This window comes from Nylanderia fulva, unplaced genomic scaffold, assembly GCF_048542155.1.
Source record: "Nylanderia fulva isolate GAGA-0341 unplaced genomic scaffold, ASM4854215v1 Scaffold41, whole genome shotgun sequence".
Lineage (NCBI taxonomy): Eukaryota > Metazoa > Arthropoda > Insecta > Hymenoptera > Formicidae > Nylanderia > Nylanderia fulva.
This window is the reverse complement of record NW_028190488.1, coordinates 753,389-779,966: the sequence shown is the minus strand read 5'-3', so window position 1 is coordinate 779,966 and position 26,578 is coordinate 753,389. Positions and strand designations below refer to the sequence as shown.

General features: G+C 38.1%; 1 protein-coding gene across 1 annotated transcript; it reads right to left on the bottom strand.

Moving 5' to 3' along the window:
- Positions 1-140: 140 nt before the first annotated feature.
- LOC114943874 (uncharacterized) lies at positions 141-26,234 on the bottom strand. The gene is given in 16 exon segments (XM_029319596.2): positions 141-1,252; positions 1,327-1,527; positions 1,614-3,119; positions 3,299-3,565; positions 3,833-4,207; positions 4,474-4,708; positions 4,943-5,049; positions 5,138-5,379; positions 5,655-5,866; positions 6,785-6,919; positions 6,922-7,179; positions 7,441-7,689; positions 7,798-8,271; positions 8,412-8,583; positions 26,015-26,201; positions 26,203-26,234. Coding segments are annotated over 16 exon segments (4,905 nt in total). The 3' UTR covers positions 141-999.
- Positions 26,235-26,578: the final 344 nt, after the last annotated feature.

Here is a 26,578-nt window from a genome sequence, read left to right as displayed (position 1 = left end):
CTGCTGGTAACAGTTCAATTCTATCCCTGTTTCTTACATATATATATATATCCGTAATCCGTGTTATATAAAGCGCTCTTAGATTTACGTCACAAATTATGAAAATATATTCTATGTTAAATCCTTTTAAAGAATGAGAATTATTGTTGAAGTACACATTTCTCTTTATTGATCGACTTATGGTTTTTAACAAACGTCAGTTTTGTACATTATGTCGCAATCATATTTTGTGTCACTTATTAAAACGAAAATTCTAAATTTCTACAATTAACACTCTAGGCGACTGTTATAAAAGGCATAATAAATTACAGAGTTAAAGTAAGAGTTCTTAACTTTTCTAATAATATTTGGTCATTTGGTCGTTTTTGTAAAATCAAACGTTATATATTTTAATTAATGTGCACTATCCTCTTAAAGATGGATGTACAATGTTTTGGGGAAATATGATCTAAATAGATAGTTGCAACGCACGAATCCTCGAATCAAGAGGAAATGGTACGATGGTAACTTATATACTTTACAACTGAATATATATAATATATATATATTTATATAATATAACGAATCTCTATATAATACAAAATATCGAAAACCGTCAAAGGAGAGTCGCGAATGATATAATATTCCCGTTTACGCTGTTTATGCTCATTCGCAATCTCTGGCGACTGTCTTCGATCGATCTACTATTTACTATAACATCTATATATTCAGGTTCACGTTAATACTGCACTTACAAAAATTGTGCCCTGATTCGAGCAATGCGGCAAAACGCAGATGAAATAAATGCAATCGATTAAACGATTGAATAATTGATAACTCTTTTTAATTCCTGTTTTAAGAATATTTATATGCAAACTTTGTTCTCTAAATAAATAATTTTGATGATGAATTTATATGACAGGAAATGAAAAGAGTATATTGATTATCGTGCTATCTGATGAATCATCGTTTGAAACAATCATTGGATAATAAAACATTCTCGATTTATCTTTATACTGATTATTGATGATCCATCGTTTGAAAGAACCACTCTGTGAAACGTCGGAGTTGCTGCGCGGCTGCGTGATTCTCGTCCTTCAGACGACGGTTCTCATCTTCCAAGGAGAGGCGCAGATTCTCAGATTCCTGTAAACGTCGATTCTCATCACGCAATCGACGTACTTCGTCTTCCAACGAGAGTCGCAGACGCGTTTCCCTCGCCATTCTCAATTCGAGAGTGGATAGATGAGATTTCAAGTCCGAAACGGAATTCCTGGGAAAATGTTATTGTTGTTAATTAATCGCGTTCAATATTGTACCAACGTATGCTTACACTATATTACTTACGTGTTCGCATTGCACCCATCGATGAGTCTGTCATCGGACCATTCTTGAGGATGTTGCTTCATCGATCTGTTGGAATCCGCGTGTTGGTTCTTCCAACAATCCACATTCGCATCGTTATGATTTTTCATGTCTTTGATTGGTGTCAGATTGCTGTGCGATTTTGAGATCGAATGAAGTGGCTTCGTAACACGTGGCGATAATCTAAAGAAGAGTCATTACGTTATAAAATGAATAATTGTTACAGGTATGTAAACATTTTTATCAATTAAGTCTGTAATTTTTCATACCTTTCCTCTTTTGACAATTTATTTTCGCTCGGTGCTGGGCTTGAGGCAGTGCTGGCGTTGGAGATCACTGTAGCTGGTCTGGCCATGGTCAGAATCACTTCCGAGCCATTGTTTCCATTCTCTTGTCCATTCGCAGGTAATACGCTCAAGGTCGATGCGCTGTTGCCGCATAAATTCTCTCTAGATCTGCATCTATTTTGAATCTCCAGCATATTATTGTTAATTTTGTTTGAGTTTTGATTCGGATTCATCACGCTATTTACGAGATTATTGTTAACAATTTGACTGTCGTCGGCGATGTAATCTGGATTGATCAATCTCATAAGGTCCTCTTGTAGAGTGCTGGATGTCAAATTCGCGGAATTTCTGTGCGAATTTCTCATGCCCGGCTTCGGTCGAGGACTCTGATTCCTGGAGCTGCCGCTGGACGGGGTACGATTGCCACCGCGATGTTTATTGGCCCGTCGTAGTCGAGGAGATACGCTGCCAGAGCCGTTCGACAGCTCATCCTCGCTGGGCAGCGTCGTTACTTCCGGACAATTGACGTCCGATATTCGAACTTCCGGCGGCAGACTGGACGGGAAATCTTTCGTTTGTCGGTATTCGACGTTTACCTTATGCACCGGTCGCTCCGACATGCTAGTCTTCAGACAGGTAACCTTCTCGCCTACTTTGAAATCGTGCGACATCTCGTACTTTGCGGACTCTCGATTATGTTCGTTGTTGCTGTCGTTGTTGTGTTTCCTTTCGTTGCCACTGTGCTGACACTCCATCTCTTGATATTTGGCCTCTAGATCGTATTTACTGTTTCTCTTCTCGTAAATATCCTCTGAGTATTCATAACCGATCCTCTTCTCGTAACATCCTCGTACATCGTGCTCGTACTTGGTCGCTGGTCGATCGACCATTTTCTCCTCTTGTATCTCATACTTGGAATTTCTATTCACCTTTGTAGGTGTCTCGTAATCGTACTTGCCACCAGATTGTTCGTATTCATTGTACCTACCGAGGTTGTTGTTGCTGCCCGACTTTGGCAGACTGTAAACGGCATTATGCGTCAGTGGCAGCGAGTTTGACACGCCTAGTTTCTGATGGCCACTATGATGCTGTGCCTCGTTCTTGTGAAGCTCTCTCTGAGAAGCGTATAAATTTTCTTGCTTGATCTCGTACCGCTCCTTCTGCAGTTTCACGTAATTCGTCGTGATGTGATCCTGAGCGCGATGCGCATTGTCCAGCTGCCGCTGATAATTCTCATGCCGCGCATTCTCTTGAATCATTTTCGACGACACGTAATTGCTCTCCTTCGTATAGTGCTCGTGATTATGTTCGCGATGCTTCGAGCTATCCGCAAGCTGTTTGGCGCTGGCATAATGAGACTTGTCCTTCTTCTGGCTAGACTTGCTGGGTGTCACAACTTGATAGTTTTGCCGCGCTGGTAAAGGAGGCGGCGTACCATCCGTTGTTCGATGATTGCCATCTTGATCCTGCGGTTCTAGAAGCTCGTACCTAGAACAATAAATGCTTTGTTTCCTAATTGTAATATTAATTGAATCTGATAAAGAGAGACATAATGTCTTACATAAGTTTACACGTTCAACGATCGACAGTTCGAAAAGGATTGATTTGTTAACGTAACAATGAATGAATCGCGAAAGATTAATGTGATCTCATCTCTAATCACTCACCAACGATCATCGGCACTACTGTGTCCGCTACTGCTGCTAGTCATTGTACCCTCCAATGGAAACCGCGGATCGTTGAACGATCTAGAGCTCGATCCAGTACCGTACCCGGAGCTGTTGCTCGATCGCGGTGGGCTGAATGATCGATCGTATCGCCGTTGATGCGACATCGCAGTTTGCTGACTCGGCGTATTATCTGCGCTCGTCACGTTCTCATAATCTCCTTCGTAATTATTCGACAGATAATGGCAGTTTTGCAACGTGCAGCCTCTATCGTGTAGGAAACAGAATTAAAGAATCTATTTAATATTTAATTTTATTTTTATTTCTATTTAATATTTTCAGATAATTTAATTTAAAAAACGCGTTTCTCTAAATTAATTTTATTTTAACTAAAAATTGTGCAAGAGTTAAACTTATAAAAGCGGTACAAAAAATTTAATTGTTAGGTTGATGAGACTTAATTCTATCCCGAGAATTTTATTTACAAAATAATGAAAAATTAATGGAGAGAAGATGAAATTCAAGATTCTTTACCTTCGCGGATTTCCGTCGTTCGTTGCCGGTATTACGGTGACGGTAACCTGGGCGCTGGTCTTGAGTAGATCGACCATCTGATCGTGACTCAAGGTCGACACGGCCACCTTGCAAATCTCGACCAGCCTCGAGGCCTGTCTCAGACCCGCCTGCCACGACAGTCCCATACTTTCGACCTGCGTCACAACACCATCGGGTTGTACGTGGAAGCCCAATTGTCCGAGGTTGTTCCTCTTCAACGACAGCTCCGAGGCCGGCGCGCCTTGAGTTACGGCGCGGAGCCGTGCCACAATTTCCATTAACTCGTCCCTCTCACCGTAATCACCGCGTACGTGTATGGTGATGCACTCGCCTTGATGATGATACAATCTTAAACTGAGACGCAGAGCGAAGCAAACATGTTAGAGTGCAATCAGTCGTTCGATTTCCGATCGTCCGCAAGTGGTTCTTATGGATAAACTGATCTTGAATAATGCAGCGAAGCAATAAGTGATGGTTGCGCGCTTAACAATCGATTTCGGAATTTAATTGCGATTAAACATTAAAGGATTTAATTTTTTTCGCCATTAAAAAAACTTTTAAGTTTTAAAATAATACGTAAAATATTAATTTGATGTTTAAAATAAGCAAAGGATGATTACCTGTTTGTTTGAGCATGCCATCCGAGCACGCTCACGCACGGAGTGACAAACACTATCTGTCTAGAATGTTCCTCGACCAGCACGATGGTGTCTATGCTTATACCTAAGTAACAATCTGTGTTCTGATTGCTATCCTCGAGTATGACCTGCCAGCAAATCGCGCCGCGTTGAGATGCATCGCAGGAGAGTCTCGGTCGTACAGTTGTCTTCTTCTTGCTGCTGAAGGATAGCATCGCTGTTTCGAGAAAGAGAATCAACATATTCTCAAAAATGCCAATTACAATAATTTCAAATTTAATTAATAGTTTTAATATATTAAACAGACCAAACAATTATAAATATTTAGTTAAGTTTATTATCTCGAAAAAATCGCGTAAAAAATTGTTTATTAATAAATAAAAATATTCTACTACTATTGTGATTTAAAAAAAATCGAATGGATAATTTTCTAGAAAAATTTGAGCCATACAGAATTTTTGGCCAGTGTCGACAACTGTGGTGCTGGCATAATTCGTAGCCAGATCCTTCAGATACTCCTGTCTCGTTCTCGTGGCCATCGTGGCGAATTTTTCAGACCTAAGGAAAGGAAGTACATATTCAGTTCAATTAATTTTATCAACGTCTATAAAACGTCTATAAAAAATGAAAAGCACGATCATTTTACCTGTGAGCCGCATTTTCAGCGTTTATGACTTTGGCCAAAATAAAATCCACAAAAGTCTTTCCCTTCGCGAACGTAGCACCCTGCGGAATGGGTGGCCCGAAAATGGGCACGTCTTTGCTCCTGGACACCGCCACGCTGTACTGTGTATTTTCAGTGCAAGGATTTATCGCTCGCACGATGATGAATACGTGTTGAAATTGGGAGCGTATCCTTCGCGGGCTAAATGGTAATGCACCGGGTTCCTAAAAAATTACAAGATCTTCCATTAAGCTACTAGCAATAGGCAAAATCAATATTGACGTAAGTACGTAATCCGATCTCAATGTAAAATTAAATAATGATTCATTTTCAAATACGATGTCTCATAACGCTGTTCTCGCCTGTGTGAACAGACTGCAAACAATAAATCTAGCACGTCGCAAAAGAGCTGTGTGTCATACCCATGCTCATATTATTATTACACGATTGCGTAATCGCCTGGCGATTTAATTTCCACGACGTTAACGTGGAACTGTACCTGAAAAACTATCGTGACTATGTCGTTTCCGATGTGCCTCTTCCTCAGCAGCTGTTGCCGATTATTCGGTGTGAAGGGTAGCATAGTGGACACGTGAAAGGTGACTTCCGCTCCGCGATGCGTCGCCGCTACCGCGTGCGTCCCCGTAGAGTCGGTTCTGGTATCCAGCCCGGCCTTGTAACCCTCGAATCCTCGCAGTCTTATTCTTTGGCCTGTGTCATGAAAACCCGCAATTATCTCAATTGCCCGGCGCGCGGCTCAAGAATCGTTGGCCGTGTCTCGTTACATGTCTTCGACTTCCTCCGGGTATTCGCATATGCTCGCGAGCGACGTAATCAACTTTGTTTTTTGCGATTTAGTCATGGACAATTGTTATTTTAACAGAGCATGATGCTTCTTGGAACAAGCAGTGCGATCGTATCTTTTCGAGGGAAAATACAATACGCAGCAAACAATAAAAAAATATATCGTCATGCGTATATGTGCGTTTAAGAAAGAAAGAAAATGTTATATAAATCTATCTTGAAGTCATTTCCTTTATTTTGAAGATTACGCAGGATTACGCGTCGTGTTTACGTTCAACAAATTAAGTATCGAGATAACCATCGACCTGTTGCTCGCGGAAGCGGCGCAAAAAGCAACGATGCGACGCTCGAAAAAAAAAAAAAAAAAAAAAAAAAAAAAAAATTAGAACGCGTTTCTCTTTTAGAAAGCAATGCAACAGTAACTCTCGTTAACAGGAATAAGCAAGGCAACAATTCGCAATGTCCACACGTAACGATCGCGAAGTTGCATGTACGCGTTCGCGGATGATTAACTTTACGAAGTACCTTAGGTAAAATCATTTCAAAACATTGAATCGGTTTAATCAGCGATAAATAAGCGTCTCAAACTATCCGTAAAGTATCCGTGAGAATTACGTATAAAATTATGCATAAATCTCCCCTGACTTTTATTCGTGATGTTTACGAGAGAATAATTTTATCGACTTATAACGAGATTCCTGGCTCGCTAAACTCTGTTAATTCGTCTGTTAATGCGTATATCTCAAAAATAAAGAAATATATTTTAATAAATATGACTTTACTATCGTATAAAACTAAATAATATCGCGATGAAAAATAATGTACCGATAGCGTCCAGGAATTCCAAGAAGGCCGGACCGGCGTGCTGATTGTTATACATCTCCTCCTCGGACCTCTGGCCGGACCGACAGTACAGGACGCCCACTTTGTATCTGCTGGACAATCCCTGCTCGTCCAATTGGCCAGCGCTTCCTCAGCGGCGGGCGTGCCAAGCCTCAGGCAACCTAGCTGCACTTCCGGCGCGACCAACTCCAAGAGCTCCCTCGTAGGCGGTCGGCCTTGCGGCCTGATGCCGAGAGCTTCCTCGGGCACGGAACCGCGCAGCGTCAGTAACTCTGACGTGCGTACGATCACGCGATACTGATTCACGTCTTTGCGAATGCTGATGGCCACCGGTCCCAATTGTTCGTCCATTCCGAACCAGTTCTGATGCTCTCGTCCTGCGGCAGAATATCCCTTTCTCTTTATCCGAGTGAAGGATCGAAATCTTGCAAAACTCTTTTGGTATTTATTTGCGCGAATTTTTTTATTTAGTTCCAGAGAGAGTTCATACTGTGAACTCCATCTTCAGATAAAAAATTATGTAGTTTATGCTTATATTTTTAAGATAAAAGTTAACTATAAACAATTAAAGCGCGCATTTTATAATACACGCAGTATGCGATTATTAATTAATTTCGACGTCTATGTCGTTGATTTACCGAGAAAATATCGGCGATAATAATGAGCCCCCTCGTCAACGCTCTCGATAGGCAGGGGACGTTTCTGTAGTGGACAAGTGTGCTTCCATAGAGTCTCGCCGGGCGGCGGTTCCAGGGCGGAAACGCCGTAGGACAGCGGCGGTCTGTGAATTCCGTTGCCATTCGAGCAACGAGTAAGACCGACCTCGCGTTCTCCCTCGCCGCCGATCTCGTTACGGAAGAAAGGACAAGGCTCCAGTAGATCGTTGCCTGAAATCGCAAACAGTAAGAAATTACATTCTTTAAAGAAAAAAAAACGAATCGCTCGACGATTCTTCAGTTTCTATCTTGTCAAAAAATTCATTTTTCTCTCCGTACCTTTGCCATCACCGGCATCTTCCTCGGGAGCCTCGTCGGGGGTAGAGGCTCTCAGAGCACTGGCGGCGGATGCTCCGGTAGCCGTGTTTCTTCTTCTGGCCAAAAGAATCCCCCGAAGTTTCGCGGCGTAGCCCAGATTCGCCGTTAACGACTGACAGTCGTAGTGGGCGAACGCGCGTCTCCGGTGACGTTCCTCTACGTCGGCCGACACCATAGGACTGGTGCACGTCTCCTCCATCGCTCGCGGTGGTTTGCCGCCCCACAGTCTGTTCAGCTTCAATCGTAGCTTCGGACTGGAACCGGCGCCAGTCGGGCCGCAGACCTCGTCGACGTCAAGCGGCTGGCCACTTCCGTCCTGATGAACTCGGCGCAGATAATCACTGGCGCCGCGCTGTTCTGTCGGTCGAAAGTCCTGCAGTAGAGCGAAGAAGTTTTCGCCGGCTGTGATGGACTGCGCCACTACATCGATGCTCCCTGCAACAGATCGAAATGCTCGTGTGCAATAATTGTAATTTTTAAAAAATTATTAACAAATATTAAATGTCGCGGAAAATTGTTATCTGAATATTTTCTCTCTTCTTATAATTATAAAATAAACTATTTAATTCGCGTACCGTGAGATCCATACTCTCTTCTGAGAGGCGTCTCTGGCACCCGGGAGGCAGGATCCGGACTGTGCGGAAGTTCCAAGCTGGAGTTGGACCTGTGAAGGGCCAATCCACGACCCACGCGGCTCACCGGCCCTCCGCTGCCGTTAATTGGCAGACTCGCGATCATCTCTTCATTCTATTAACATACAAAGACGAAAAGACATGTAAGAAACGAAGAAACATGGAGACTCGAAAATAATATGCAATACCAGACTATAATTCTTTAAACTCATGTTATAATTCTTTAAATTCGATTAATATTTTTTGACAGATATCAGCTGATTTCTGTCAAAAAATATTAATCGAGGTGTTTGTGTATGTAAAATATTACGGAATACATTTAAATAGGTCAGAATTTGCTAAATACATTTTTATGCTGTCTAGAAATTAGTTTCCACGCAGCTTAGTAGAAATAAACTAAGTGTCTTTAAACAAGCGCAAACTAGGACGACTAATTAGAATCATTGAGTCTTTCGCAGTCACGCGTCTCTCGCTTGGCACAAGCGTGCACATACATATACGTACACACACGAATCAAAAGTATACCCAAGGGTTCTACATATTCGCGCAACGAGTTCATTCATCCTGCGCGAAGCAGCTCTCGTGCCGTTCCCAACTTTTTTTATATCCTTCCCTCTTAATTAAATTGGCCCTTAATTACGATAGCAAGGTCGACGAGGTAGGAGCAAAGAGTAGAGATAGGATGGATTAAAAATTGCGGAAGAACACCGGTTTTGCGCGTCACTGTTGGTATTACTAGATTCCTAGGTTCAAAAACAAAATCGCATTTTCACCCTCCTGTCATTAATGTAAGGATAATAAAATTACTTTACGGCGGATTTTCTTATGTATTTTAATCTCTCAAGTAAATAATTTTCGTGTTCTTTCACATGAGAATAATATGTAAGATAAAAAAAATTAATTATTTCATTGACAGTTTTCCATTTTCGTTAAATTTAAAAAAAATTTAATTAGCAAATTAACGTTTTATCAATATTTTTGATAGAAATCAGCTGAGTAAAGCGTTAATGTGCTAATTAAATTTTAAAATAATAATATTTGTAAAAATTAAAACAATATATTTTAAACAATGTTATAATACTTGAAATTCGATTGTTAGTTTTGATACCTATCAGCTGATTTCTGCTAAAAAATATTCGCGGATAAAGTATTATAATATATTATTTAAAACACATTACTATATTTTAATCTTTTTAACATATTATATTATTTTAAAATTTAAATAGCGAATTAATGCTTTACTAACATTTTTTGACAGAAATCAGCTGATCAAAGCGTTAATTTGCTAATTAATTTTTAAAATAATAATATGTTATAAAAATTGAACTATACTAATTTTTTAAAATATTATATTATAATTCTTCAAACTCGATAATATTTTTGACAGTTATCAGCTGATTTCTGTCAAAAAATATTAATTGAGATTAAGGTATTAAATTCTATACAATATATTTACAATTTTAATTTTCTAACGTACTATTACTTTAAAATTTAATTAGATTCAATTTAATTTTGAAAGAAACTGAACAAATTTTGTATGCTTTGCAATTGAACTTTCAAAGGAAAGGTCACGATCGCCGTGATCTCCCCTCTGCGGCGGATTCATATCTGGCTTCGGACTGGCGCCGTCTGGATCTTTTCCTCCCTGTCTCTCCTCCTCTCGTTCTCTTCCGTAGCAGGGAGCGTTAATTGGTCTCATTCCAGATGCCCATACAAAATGCGCAACGCGCGCATTGTCGGCGATACGGTACGTACGCACCTACGCAATGCGAGCGCATTGTCGGATGCACCTGCTGCGCGCGAGGGACGACTCTGGTGGAGAGACCGAATTAGCCGGTACCGTTGACCGGTTCGCCCGGATCGCGTCCGGTGAATGGTCGGTCGTATTGTTAACCCCCAGCCGTCCAAGTTGCACGCGCGTGCGGAAATCGGCATTGCGTGTGTTGGACCGATAACCATATTATTCTAACGACACGTACCGTATCCGGGAACAGGGCGTACGTCCGGCAGCGGATATCAACGGTTCCAGGGTTCGGGTCGCATTATTTAACCCCGGAACAAACGTCCGGATCAGGCTGACCATATGTCCACTTTTACATTCAAAGAGAATACAAATGTATTTCGAAGTTGTCCTAATTTTATTTATCTTGCATAAGCGTGATATAACAAAGTTACACGTATAGATCTTTGTTCCGTTTATAAATTTTGAGAAATATATTTTTAATAATAACTAATGTTTAACATTTTCTTTATTGCATCTGTTAATTTAAAGAAGAGAGAATATTTATACAAACATCACATTTTATTAGTAACGCATATTTTTGGGGGATTTTTATATACACAGAGAACTTTCTCTTAGAAAAGTTATGATAATCATGCGGGATAATAGGGTATGGAAAGAATTTTATAAGGGTTTCTCGGATTAAAAACTATTTATCATAATAAAAAATATTAATATTTACTACAATAAGATAAAAAATATGTTCAATTAATTTTACTATGTACATATTAATTGTCGTAAATATTAATCAGAGAAACTCTTATAATATTCTTCCAATACCATTGTCCCACGATTACAATGATTTTAAGATTTAAATTCTCTCATCTGTGTACAAAATTTTCAAAAGAAATTAATAATTTAAACTTTTCTCATTCTTAAAAATTGCAAATGTTCTAGTTTCTCTCTTTCTGTCGTCGCAATCGCATATATACAAAAAATGTATATATAAAATATGCGACTGGATGCTACATCTGCTACTAAGCGGCTTTGCCTCAATAATTTCATCTACGATAACATACCGCATTCAATCGACATGCCGAACTTCGCCCTCGGTCCGGAACGGAGTGACGAGTGACGACGGGTCGCGAAAAACGGGAGCTCCGAACCCCGAAGGTATTCGGCTCGAGATCATCGAGGGGCCCCGTTGCATTCCGCGCATTCCGCCGCGCTCGCTCGCACCGTCGTTTCGTATGCACCGGATACGCGACGTCCGCCCAATAGCCGGGAATGCACGCATGCACATCGCAAATATTAATCTTCACCTGTTATCGAGACGCCAAATCTCAACGCGCCGACACTTGGCGAGATATCGGTAAAAAAAAAAAAAAATGCCGAACGCTCGATGCTACATTCTTCTTCATCTTCCTCGTGTCTTTGTAATCTTATTAAAATATACCTACTCCGTATGTGTAATTATTTTTTTTATTTCTGTAAAGGCAAGTAATAGAGAATAAAATTGTCTCGTTGCTATTTCATTTATTTGTGACACTTGTATGTAAAAAATATTTAAAAATGAGGGATAAATTTAAGAGGTCTATTGGACTTTGAATCTAAATTTTTTTTACTTTTGTCTCAATATGCGCGTACTGAAGATTCAATGCTCGTTTAGTATATGAATATACTAGAAGTCGAGTCTAGTTTTCAAGGTGAGATAACAGAATGCGTGCATGCGATCGTAAAATACTAGATGCACCTCCCCTGCCTCGTAATAAGTGAAATACACGCATGCTTGCATATGTGCGCGTGGGTGAGAATCTCCACCTTGTGGTACATACAATACACGTAGAAAACAAGTAGCCACGACCTGCATAATGCGGGTCTCAAAGTAGCGTGCGTAATATATACATAAATACATATACTATGCCGCGTTCACTTCACGCGCAAACTGCGTCTTTTAACTGCGACTCCGATCGTTTCCTTCGGCGACTTTCACGGAGAAGGAGCTCTTTTGCTCTCCGCTAAAATACAGTGTCCCAGAATTACACGGCGTGTTTCTTGCGCGGTAGAAAAAAGCAAGAAAACGCCGTGAAGTGTATGAAATATCGCGTTTCTATAGAATATATAGAGAGAATTTTGCGTAAATGCTGTATTAAATTTTTTTCATCCTTTCGCATTCCATTCACCCGTTCTATGATACTGCGTACTACTTTTGAATATGTCTATTTAATAAAAGAGACTTTAATGAGAGACTGACAAAATGAGAGAAATTGCGCGGTGTTGAAGATGGCGAAAAAATGAGCACGACGAAATTCAGTCGACGAAGCGATAATGGAGAAACTTAAGAAGCAATCCCACGGTCAAACCGAGTTGACTCATCGAGCTCTGGCTCGCCAAGGACAATCGTATCCGCAAGCTTCAGCTCCGCCGGAAGGAAATACTTATGTTTGTCGTAAACAGTCGTGCCGCGATTGTAATGCATATACCGATAATAAACCGAATCGCACTGACGCAACCGTTCGAAGATCATACATTATACATATGTCCGATATAATCGAACGTTATGCGTATTAAAAGGATACGTGACAATGCTCAGATATCTGACAATGAGTTGTCATCTCGTATTAAGATTATTACGTGCAGAGATAAAATTGCATCAATAGTTCTGAAATATATTTTTCTGATGCAAAGGATACATTCAATAAAATTATTATATAATATAATTAGATTGAATGGTAGATATTAAAAAAATATAATTTTATTTTTTTCTAGATTTTTTTTCTCATAGATATTAGGAGATTTTTTCTAATAGATATTTGTGGTAGATTATTAATATTTTTTATTGTGGTAAATATACAATTTATATTAATCAGAGAAACCTTTATAAAATTCTTCCAATACCATATATTGTCTCTTGATTATCATGATTTTCAGAGTAAATTCTAAGAGAAAATTCTCTTTGTGTACAATCCAATTTTTCGAATTATGTAATTCTTCTGTTAATAAAATTGAATGTCAAGAAACATTTACTCACCAGTAATTAATTAATTTGACGATGCGATACGATAATAGAACGAGAAGTAAAGCAAAGAAATAAAAAAACCGGAATGTTTTACAAAATTCCACGTGCATATTCATCGTCTTACAGTTATTCGTTGTGTAATATGTATTGCCGGATTAAGGGATCGCCAGGCATGACTGGATGTTGAGTATCGACATGACGAACCATCCGCCATAATCAGGACTTATACGCGTTTGGTCCCATCGCGCCTTTGTCCGGCAACAGCTGTTTCGCGCGCGCTTCCCTCACGTGCGATCGGCGGCCTTGTATCGCGGTGATTTATGCGACGATTCTCTCACATTCGAACAATGCGGATCGTCCAACGGGAACGAGATAGGTAGATGATGTTCGTAAAATGAAAGGCGTCACGCGCAACTGCAGCACAGTTTACCGTCGAACAACGTTTTGACAGATTAATGTCAAACAGTTTTAATATTACAGCGAATACGGGCAAATTATTCATTATGATTTATTATTCGTATTATTCACTACTGTTACTCGGCTAAAAGTTGACGCGTCGAATGTATCTTCTTTAAAATAAAAAAAATTAAAAAAAAAAATAAAAAATCCTGCGCGCCGATTAATGCATTCCGCGCGCATTTCATGCACCTTTCGTCTCCAGAGTGTTCGTCGTCGGATGGGCTCGCCGACAAAGTCACGGCCGAGTCGACGAAGGAGAGAATGACAGCCGATGTTACACGTTCCAGCTCCACTCCGGGAGATAAGAAGACCACCTTCGAACTACCGAGAAGCTCACGATGCCGCGATAACCGGTCGCGGATGGTCGTCATACGACCGTCTTCATGCGCGGGCGGGTGGGCCAGCAGCTGATTGCACGACGAGACGATCGCACAAACGGGCTCTGGTACGTAAAAGGAAGCCTGAAAGATTGGCGACAGGGAGAGAGATCCACCTTATAGACGCGCGAGGCACGCGGAATGCAAATAATCGCGATTATTTATGATCCGCGCGAGAGCCGCGTTTTAACGTCGACCCTCTTTTCACGATCAGCGGGACATGCGTGACCCGCTTACTTAAGTTTCTCGTGAGTAAGCTCGTTCCAAGCCCATGCATTCCAGCTTCGAAAAAGGTCGTTTAGAGAGAAATTGATTGATTAAAACAAAATTAATGCCAATGCCCAACAAAGCGCACGAAACTGTTGCCAAGATATAATTTTTGTAATGTCTAATCATCACCTGGATCTCTTAATTCTACTGTGTATTACGTAACAAAGACGGTGAATATGCGTAAAATAATGAAATTTTTTTCATTTCTACACAGAGAGAATTGTCTCTTACACCTTACCCTGAAAATCATGGTAATCATGAAATAATATAGTATAATGGAAGAATTTTATTACAGTTTCTCTGATTAATATTTACCATAATAAAAAATATTAATCAGAGAAACGCTTATGAAATTCTTTATATTGTCCCACGATTACTGATGATTTTCAGGATAAATTCCAAGAGAAAATTCTCTGTGTATCTTTGTGTTTCATCTTCGTTTTATCTTTGCTATCATCAAATTTATTTTAATTTTATTTTTGCTATCGTCAACTTAATTATAATTATATATAATTAATATATTTAAACGCAAGATAAATACTATGTAATTAAAAAACTTGATTATACATATGATTATGATATAAAAAAATTAATGGGTACATTTCTTAATTATATCTACGTATTTTGTATACATATATATAATAATAAGTCGTCAAATAATTTTTTATTCGCCAAGTTGCTTTTAGAAATTTCTTACGCCCCGGATAAAAACTCCTGGTGGAATGTCAGTGCGTATCGAATTCCTACGTCGCGTCGCGTCGGCGATCAGGGAGCGTGAATCGTCGCGGAATCGCGACAGAGTCGCGCACTTGCTCGACGACTTTTCCGCGCGTACATGCACGCTGTGGGAATGCTCGCGATGCGTGCAACCGCAAAAGCCAAGAGAAGTCGGAGAGCACACGTCGTGTAGTGCGTGCGACCGCGTGTTCTCGCGTCATCGTCAAGAGTACGAGACGCGCAGGTGGATCACCTGGCATCCCTTCTGCTGTTCTGTTTCTCATTCTTTCACTCTTTCTTTTTTCTCTCTAGATCGGATGTTCGCTTCGATAGGTTTCACGGATGGTACGCCATGTTCCACCGAGCAGAACCAAGTGTATTGTCATTCATGGAACACTATCATTTACCAGAAGCAAAAGGGAGTCACTTTCGAAATTGCCGGTTGTGACATATTTTCGCTACAATCGAAAGGACAAGATACCTGCGAGCTATAATGAAATTCCATCAAAGCTCCTGTAGAAGAAGCGATTGTTCGAGAGCAATAATTGCAATTCAATAATCCTCTAATATAAAAATTTTTATGAAACAAAAAATTTTTTCAAGCCAACAAGAAATTATTAAAGCGTCATATAAAATTATTAAAAAAATATTGAAAGTGTTTACAATAAAATCTTATAGTTTTCTCAAAATAATTTCTCATAAGATTGTATCACATTGCCGCCGAACGTGTCGCATGAAAGAGATAAGCGAAATAGATATCTCGATGGATAAGAGGCGAATGTCTAAATAAATTGTTTAATGTCTTTTAGATAAACTTTTCAATCGTAAAACGTATCTTTCTCGTACATGTACACACCGAACTCATCAGTAACTAATTAACTCGTGACACAGATTTCTCGCGATGGGAAATTCATGTACCGATACTCAATGAAGAAATCTCGAGGGACGTTGTTTCGCACGTTATTTCTCGATAATCGCGAACGCGCAGTTATCCCACAATTTCTTAAGCATCGTACGTGTGAGCGAATATGCGTGAAACGCGATGCCGATGATCCGAACTAGTTATGCAAAAGCATGCTGTGCATTCCTGACGTGATCTACGAGCCGTATCGCGATGTCCTTCTCAGAATGCAACCGTGAAATACATTCTTCTCCATTCGTAATCCTTAAATACAAACGTCAGATTACAGGAGGTATCAGTGTTCTTTGGGTGATTTGTTAAAAGCGATCGAATCGATCATGTAAACTCGCGTTGACAGCTGATTATGCAATGCGCAGAGAATTTTCTCTCTTCAAATTTATCCCAAAAATGATGCTATTGGAGATTATATCGTATTGGAAGAATTTTATAAAAGTTTCTCTGATTAAATATTTACCACAATAAAAAATATTAATATGTATATAGTAAAATTAATAGAACATATTTTATATCTTATTATGGTAGATTAAAAATATTAATATAATTAATATTTTTATTGTGGTAAATATTAACCAGAGAGAAACTCTTGTTAAATTCTTCCAATACCATATATTGTCCCACGAGTATTAGAATTTTCAGGGTAAATTTTACGAGAAAATTCTCTATGTGGAAAATTGATTTACTCATTAATTTGGAGAACCAAATCATTATTTTTTAATAACTTCTAAAATTTAAAAAAACTATTTAAAATTCGAGTAATAATTATTTATTTTGAGCTATATGATGTATCATAAATTACTGTTTATGTTCGCGAGAACTGCAGCTTGTGAAGGTCGAGAGATTTTTCTTGAAAGCCGTGAAAGAAATTGCATAAGAGCAAGCGATATAAAATTCGCACTGATTCCTCCAACCGTTGTGGTGTCCTCGGTATCTCGACAATATTAATGCAATACGAGCTTTTAAAGAGAGGACAGATTAGAAAAGAGCACCGTGGAGAGTACGGTGCATTTTTCGCGCGGTTGTGTACGTGAAACATGAGATAAAAATGCGGGATGAGAGATGAGAGAGAGAGAGAGAGAGAGAGATGATGCGCCTGCTCTTTTACGAGGCCACTATCGCGTATATACACGTGCGATAACACGCGACTTTTATTAGCCGCTATATGAGAGTTATCGCTGCCATATGACGAGTCGGCGTCAGAACCAGTCGAGAACAGAGTTTTCCTGTTCTGATATTAAATCTTAACTCTAAAGAGTGTGTATTTTTAAAGAGTTATATTAAAATAGAATAATATCTATATATTAAAATATAATATCTTTTGATATGTTGCGGATAATGATTTGCAATCATTGATAAAAGAGATACACGTTTCTGTATTATCTAGCATTAAAAATAGTTCCCTCTTGTGTTTTAATTCTTATATGAATTAATAATCCATCAGCGTTCTCTTCTTCCGTGCGAAAACTTGATCTACGTAAAGTTAACATACCATTTTTAGAATTTTATTGTAATTGAATAAAGTTTTGCCTTTTTTCCCAGAGAGATTTCTAGAATTCTGATAAGACTTTCTTTGCTGCTTATGGTAAAATGCAAAGCACCATAAGCAATAAGATTTTTCATAATTACGCGAATTTCCATCGCGGTGAGAAAAACTATTCTCCTCCCTGCCCCTTCTAAATATCTCGAGCGTGAACAATTCGCATAAAGATGCGGGGAACATGGAATATTGCTTTACTTCTTTCACGAGACTAGTGTACTGAGTTTATAATAGGCGTTGCCGACGGAAAATGTTTTTCCATCAGTTTCCGCCCGTTGATTGCATTCGCGCCTCCTTATATGGCAGTGGGAAAGTCATTATTTTTTTAATTATTCCACGCTATTGAATAGAAGCAGGCATCATCATATTTAATGAGAGGACGCAACCATAGTTTTTATTAAAGTTTAAGTGTAGGTATGTATCCTGATTTTAAAAAAGTGTTTCTTTTATTTCATTTTATCTATACAGAGAATAAATTATTTTAAGAGAATTTAGTACGTTGAAAAACAAGTTAAAGTCTTAATAAATATTAGGTTCGCAAATAAAGTTTTTAAAATATTTATATTTTTTATTTTTATTATTTTATTCATGTGCACATAGGCAAATTAAATTAAATAATAAGTATAAATAAGTTAAATTATATGAGATATTGCAAATACCTCAAAAATGACTCATTTGCAGACTCAAATATTTATCAAGACTTTAACTTATTTTAAGACATACTAAATCCTCTTAAAATATTTTCTTTTTTTCCAACATCCTGTACAAATAAAAAAATTATTAATTTCTTAGAAAAATTATATTATATAACGATTGTCAAAGCAGTCGCTAATTATTTATCGTCTTTTCGAGTAAGAATCCTTCCGGTCGTCCCATATAATTTTTTTCACTCGTCCCATTCTCCAATATACAAATATTTATCTGCATATACGAAAGAGTCAGAACGGTAGACGGGTTTACGTCACGCTTTAACCATCTCCTATGTAGCAATTTCGCGAGGCAATCACTCCAAGTGGCATGTGTCCAGCGTATGATGGCCAAAACTTGGTGCACATTGCAAAAAAATTGACCACGACGCGCTGGCTGTCATCCCCGATAAGTTTCTGGCGAGACAGAAATTCTCCTAGGCGAACATTAATTTCGCGGCTAGTTTTTGCCTTTCTTGGCAAAATGTTCTTATATTTTTAATATCAATCCATAATTTATATCTAACTTAAAAAAAATGTTATTTCTTGATTGAAGTATATAATATCTTCATTAAAGAAAAATAATAAAATAAAATTTTCGTTAATTTTCCCTTCGCCGATGTAATAGCCATTTAATACCCCTCCCAATATATAAAAAGAAAAAGTGTCTCTTTTTTCTTCGTAGCGAAAAAATACAGGAGTATGTCCTCGCGCGTGAAAATCATAGCCGGGAGGAAGCGACGTTGAACGAGATAACAGGAAGTATTCTGTTATCGCGACTAGGAACTCTCGCGACCGCGCGGATTAACGCGGATGAGAACGAGAATGGACGTTAATTGTTTCCTGAAGAGAATAAATGCACAACCGTTCGCTGAACTTCCCGTCGAGAGATTATCGCGGAAAGATTGCGCGGTGCAAGGCGGCAATAAATAATCGAGCAAACTTTTTTTTTCTAATTGTGACACACGGCTACTTGAACGAAACTCATCAATCTTAAGAGTTCAAGTCGCGTCATATAATGCAGCTGCAGCTGGCTTTTCCGGGCGCGAGGGTCCCCGATCTTATCAAAGAGGTTATCAAACTTCCTTCGCGAGCTCGAATTAATGATCAGCGCAATATTTCAGATAAATGCGTGTTGTGATTAATTAGACTTAATTACTTAATTAACAAGGACTCTGCACGCTATGACACGATGTATCACGATTCTTTTATCAATTGAGATAATTGAGCTTTACGCAAATATTATTATATTTCAAGGGATTATAATTATTCTTATATAAAAGTATAATTCCATTTAGATTTACGATAAATTCTACATATTACATGCATGTAACGTGGTGCATAAGAAGATATTTAATAATTGAATTATGGCTAAGTATTAAATTGTGTGGTAATTATGCTGAACGATTCTTTGTTATTTATGAAATTCCTAACTCATGCATAAAACATGAGACAACAAATTGCGAGAGTTGTTAAGCTGTTATAACATGTGTTGAGAGCTCAGTTGCGCGAGCGCACAGCTGATTACAAAATCGTATTTCACCTCTCGCGACTTACCCTCCCTCCCCTCCAACCCCTATATGTATATAGCTGTAATAAACTCGTATATGCGTTATTCGCAGCGCAACCTTTCCTGAGCGCGGGTGCGTCGAAGCGCAGCGTCCGGCCGCGGATTAATTGGCATTAATGCGATTCAAATTTATCCAATTAAAAATTATAATTCTTCCATTGTGTGTACGCTGTGAAACATGCAAAGCGGAATTACGTTGTCGGTGTAAATAAGCTCTAGTTTTAATGGACGAGAGAAAAAAAACGGAACGTGCATATCATGCACATGCAAGCCGACAGAATTCCTCTCCTTTAGATGGACGCGTTGCCCCGGGATTTTTCTTAGACACGCTCGCCATAATTTCATTTTCCATCCCCTTTGATTTTCTCTCTCTTACTTGAAAGTTATACGCTTATAATAGGCTGCTTTTAATTTTTCGTTTAAATATTCATTATCAAATTTTTTTATGCACTTGACGTTTTAATTGACATTGTTCTTATATTTTAATATCAGTCCATAATTTATATCTAACTTAGAAAAATGTTATTTCTTGATCGAAGTATATAATATCTTCATTAAAGAAAAATAATAAAAAATAATAAAATAAAATTTTCGTTAATTTTAATTAAGAAAAAAAATGAAACTTAACAACTTACTGTACGTCAATTATTTCGTTGTACTGTTATTTTAGCACTGAGAGAGCCAAAACACGGCTCTCCTTGTTTACGACACGTACCGTAATAATGAAACGCGTCAAATATTAACATTTCTTGTGTTCACGGAGAATGTAGCAAGAGAAATCCCATAATATATTGCATTACTCAATATACAGAGAATCGGAAATCAAATGGCGCGCAAGTTGCGACTGGTTCCAGAAGTCGGTTCAATATACACGTACGTATATAAGTGTTAATGCAATACGAATTCAAGGATGCCGGCGCGTTTCGCATACCGACTAATTACGCGTTCGTCCCATCGAGAGACGACTCATCGCCGAGAAAAAAAAAAAAAAGAGAGAAAGAGTGTGTAATTGAGACAATCCTCCTCGACAAAGATGCGAATGACGAAACGGATGCGAAATTAATGCTTTTAAAATCCTTGTTCTGCATCCTACACTGACAAAAATTTGTTAACTCGACTAAACGTTTCAACTAAATTATTATTTTATTAATTGAACATATATTAATATTTAAATCACAAATATACATTTTGTTGAATTTAATATGTTATATTTAATTTAAATATTTTTATATATTCAATTGACAAAATAATATTTAGTTGAAAAGCTTGGTGGACAAGTTAACACATTTTTTTAGTGTACATGCAAACTTAAGAGGATGCAAAATACTTGTTAAGAGTTAAAAGTGATCTCGGAGAATTTAGAAGCGTAAAAAAAAAAATTTTATAGAGACATTGTTAAATAAACTCTCTTTTACTTTATGAAGTATTTTAGAGAGATAAATAGATGGAGAGAGAAGGATCTCTTCTTTAGAGCTTCTATACATTTTCATATACGTATATATATACTTGCAACTACTGAAGACTCATTAAACGGAATATTTATACGGGAAAAAACCTCGAGAAGTGCGCACACCATACATATTTATACAAAATGATAAATGTCTCTAATATTCTCCCGACCACACGATGTATATTAAATCGTGTGCGGAGCAACAATGGTGCGCCGTAAAATCAGTGGTGCATCAAATGCGCTCTTTGTAAAAAACGAGAACCTTACTCAACTGCAACGGATAATGATTATTGCAGATGATAAAGGTAAGAGACAGAACTCTCGCGCGGGGGCGGAGTGCCTGCAATAATGACGAATGCAGTAAAGTGCATTTCGAAGTAGCATTCGCTCGACGATAAGTCCGGTGCATCATATCATCATATCCCGACACTGGCGAGGAAAGACAATTCATTGCACCCTCTGCCTCTCACACGGCAAATTTCTCTTTCTTTCTCTCTCTCTCTCCCTTCGCTTAAGAAGTGAACTTAATATCTCGCAGCGGGATGCGATATCGCTCTCGCGGATCTAACGATGTTATCTGACGGAATATAAGCGAATCTCTCTCTTGTCTGCCGTGTATTACTTACTTACGTCTCGGGTTTGCTCCGTATTTATTTAAATATATATGTATACAAATTGGGTTAATCGCACACAATCTCCGTTATTCATAATTGCGAATTAATCGCCGTTAATCTCACGTACGTATACAAAGTGCATAATTAGCTGAGCAATTAGGCGCGTCTAATTTTCTTGAATCCTAATTATTATACGTATGATGTTTAATCGTTTCCCTTGTGCATTGCGCGCCACAAATACTTGATAAACAATAACCAAAGTATATCCGTAGGCGTTTGCTCCGATAATAAAAGGATAAACGCGCTGGTTCGCGAGTTCACGAGAGATTAGAGTCGCAGCTTCGCGCGTATATATATATATATATATATATATATTATTTATTTATATACCCGGCGTCAATTAATACCGAGGGACAGATGTATCCACACTTGGGCTTCCACGAAGCGTCTCTAATCGACCGTGTTACACGAAGGAAAAAGGGATCGACGAACTCGACGCGCGACCGGTCGCTCATCTTATATTGGTCGTAGGCAGCATTACATCCCGTAATGGGCGAAGCTAAGCCGTTGCCTCTCTTTTTTTTTTGTTCTCTCCTTCTCTCTCATCCAGTCAGTGTGTGACGAACCTACGTCGGAATACAGAAAAACACCCGGTCGCGCCAAGGCGTTTTATGGTTTCTCGAATGATCTCGCGAGACGATCTTTCTTCTTTCTCTTTCTTTTTTTTTTTTTTTACACCGTAGTCTGGAACGTGTACGCAGTCCAAACAAAACCCTCGTTAAGAAACGATAAAATTAATTTTCTTCGTGTTACCGTCATTATTTAATTTTTACGCTATACAACTGTGCAAAGAGAGAATTTTCTCTCGTAGAATTTACACTGAAAATTATATGGTAATCGCGGGATAAATATAATACTGGAAGAATTTTATAAGAGTTGATTGATATTTTTATTCTAATTAATATTTATCACAATTTTTTATTGTGGTAAATATTAATTTAATCAGAGAAATTCTTCCAATACTCTATTGTCCCACGAGAACCATGATTTTCAGGATAAATTCTAAGAGAAAATTCTCTACGTGTAGACAAAATGTCAAATGATTTAACAAGACGTCTCTGAAGCTTAATGTTTTTATTCGTAAAAATAGCAATGATAATAATAATAATAGAAATGATAATAGGGAGAAGTATTAAAATTTAGAGTTTCTCTGATTAATATTTGCTACAATAAAAAAATATTAATATGTATAGTAAAATTAATGAAACATTTTTATAGCTTACTGTGATAGATATTAATATTTTTTTATCGTGGTAAAAATATTAATCAGAGAAATTCTTGTAAAATTTTTCCAATACCATATTTTGTCCCACGATTACCTTGATTTTCAGTAAATAATTTCTAAAAGAATATTCTCTCCGTGTATGAGAAGTGATCTTGGAAATATCATCTTGAATCTAATTTGATTCATAGATCATTTTTAGATTAATTCTCCACAATAGGAGATTCTCTATTTCTCTAGAAAATAAATCAAGGAAAAAGAAAACAACCTACAGATATATCTCATAAAAGCAATATATGCATCTCACCTCGGTTACGAAGAGGCGGATTGCATCAGCAGCAAATATTATCGCGCTCAGAGCGAAATAAAGGTGCTTGAGAACCACTATCTTAGAAATAAGCAACTCACAACAGAACAGGGCAACTATATATCCGTTGTTGTTGGAGCAACAGATCGCGCGGCGTTCGCACCGTTTTAACTCGACAATGCAGACGATAAGTTAACGGTATATCGACATATCGAGCGACTGTAAGAAGACGCAAGATCATCAATCACAGACTCCGTTTCGACGACGACGAGCAATAAGAAAATAAAGAAAACCAAAGAGAGAAAGAGAGAGAGAGAGCGAAGGGACGAGAAAGAAAAGAGGTTTACGGGGCCCAGATGTAATCGAGATCATCATCCTTTGCGAGGAAAAAAAGAAACAAGAAGAAGCACCAAGGGCTCACAGTCACTCCGCATCATGGTTACATCACGCGGAGCAGCGGCCTCTCTTTCTCAGTCCTTTTTCTCGGCTCGCGGACACATGCGAAATTTTCTTGTTAACGTTCGCGACGGAGGTCCATTCTTTGTCGAGGGTTTCTTACGCGCTGATCGCGACGATGATCGCGACGTCAATGATCTCTCGTTCTCTGAGAACGTCGTCGGTGGGTTAAAAGGCCCGACGATTACGTATACGATTTAATAAATTAAAGTGAAGAATAAGAGAGAAGATAGCAATTTGTGGAAAATATATATTCAATTTCATTCAATATATTTTATCCGATTTAAATTTAATTTGATAAAATTTAATATTTAATTATTAATAATCGGTCGATTTTACGGTAACTCTAATCATTTTGTAAGAGCGCTCTTATATATGAATACTAATTTATTAATCACAAATTCTACCCACGGGCGAGAGATATGAAAATCGTGTCGCGATCATATTTGCGAAATGGTGCATTTTAGAATTGAATTAAACTGTACCAGTAGTAGCTGACTCCGACACATTTGGGGACCGTTTATTATCTCCGCTTGATATATCGCGATACTTTATTGCCGACACACGACGAATATTTCACGGTCTCGTAATAGGATATCTCATGGAAACCGCTGTGGACCGAACGAGATATTACGGTATATGCGCGGTGCATTAAAGTTTGCTACAGATATGTCCCGAAATTCAGATCAATTATCGATTAGCAACATTTTTTAATCCTTATTTTCAACGTTAATTTGATTATTCTAAAGTTCTCGAAAATATTGATCTTTTTTCGCACTAATAGCTAGTTTTTTTTAACAAAATGTACGCGTATCGCATAAATCAGTTTACGCTAATTGTGATTGCAATTAGCAAAGTTTGCGTACGCATTACCAATAAAGCAATCGCGCTCGTTACTCATTCGATTTCGCGGTTTATGCGCAATTTATATCACGAATGAGTGTCTGCTAAAAAATGAAAAAAAAAATGAAAAAAAACTCACGCTGTTATGACACATTTCATTTGCAAGTCGAATGTCAAATGCGGCTATTTTGAACGTGACAGTTGCCGCATTCCGGTTCGGAGCGCGGTTCGGTTAAGGTTTCAGGAATGTGCCCACTCGATTCAGGACAATCGGCCAGGAATGCGAGAACCGTCGGCGTCGCCTTGGTTCCGGATCGTCGGGAGAGGACCGAGAAGGCGGATATGTGTGCTCATGCACGCACGTGTGTGTGTGTAGAATCTCTCTCTCTCTCTCTCTCTCAACTGCTGGCAGTGAGTCATCCACAAGACTCGTGCATCGCGTCGCACGACGTACCTTAACCCTTGTATAGTGTATCGTACCTGATAGGCTATCGATATATGATCTCTCCCGCGATTTCTCGGGGTGGTCTTTTCAACAAGCATTCAGTCTACACGCGCGATTATGCTCCAAACATTTTAATTTCAACGATGCAAAATTATTCTGTAATATTTGGGAGTCGACTTTTTATGACACTGAGAGAATTTTTTTCTTAAAATGTATTCTGAAAATCATGGTAATCGTGGGATAATATTGAAAGAATTTTGTAAGAGTTTCTCTGATTAATATTTACTACAATAATAATATTAATATTCAAATATCTACTACAATAAAATATATAAAATATGTTCGATTAATTTTACTATGTACAACATATATAGTGAAAATTATTATGTACATATTAATATTTTTTTGTGACAAATATTAATCAGAGAAACTCATTAAATTCTACCAATATCATTGTTCTATGATTATCATAATTTTCAGGCTAAATTCTAAGAGAAAATTTTCTCTGTGTATATGTAGAGATTTTACACTTGTTTTAATATTTTAAATGTAATAATTTTAAAATAAAATTTTCAGAATAAATAAAGAATTAATGGTAAATATATATTAATTTGAGGAACTCATAAAATTCTTTCAATACCATATTGCTCCATGATTACCATGATTTTCAGGGTAAATTCTAAGAGAAAATTCTCTCCGTGTAGAGAAAATGATTTAACGAGAACGTCTCTGAAGCTCAATGTTTCTTTTACGCAAACATGACAATAATAATAATAATAATAATAATAATAGAAATAATAATAAGAAGTATGATTGAAATTTGTCTAAAAAATAAAAAATATATAAAAAAAATTCTGGAGCATGTCTAATCGTACCTTCTTCGCAGAATAAAGTGTCTCCTCAGCATTTGCGTTCAACGTGTCATTTCGCGGCAGATTCATTTTCTCGTCTCTGCTATCATTCTCTTCTTTCTTCCGCTTCTTCGGCGACGGTGTCAAGCACGTCATCGCGTTCATAATACCGCGAATTACCTTTTTTGACATCGCGTGTTGATGCGGGACCGATTAATCTAGCAGTCGCTCCCCCGGTGGTCATAACCGAACTGAGCAAGAACGCGAACGGGTATCGAGCTCGATGAACAATAGCAGAGTCGCGACGCGAGTCCGCTCGTGCAGAGCGCAGAGTGAACGTGCAACGACATGTTCAAGATCAAGCTCCTCTCGCAAGCAAGGAGGGAAAGGATGAGCTAGCCCTGTAATAACGGAGATACACCTGAATCGCTATCTCCTCGTCATCGTAACATCAATCCCGATTCGGTAATCGAACCGATAATTCGAGCTTATCAATGACGATATATCATTACACAATTGCATATGTATATCAGATTAAATGACAATGTTTTATATAATGTTATTGCATATATATTTTATATTATTATT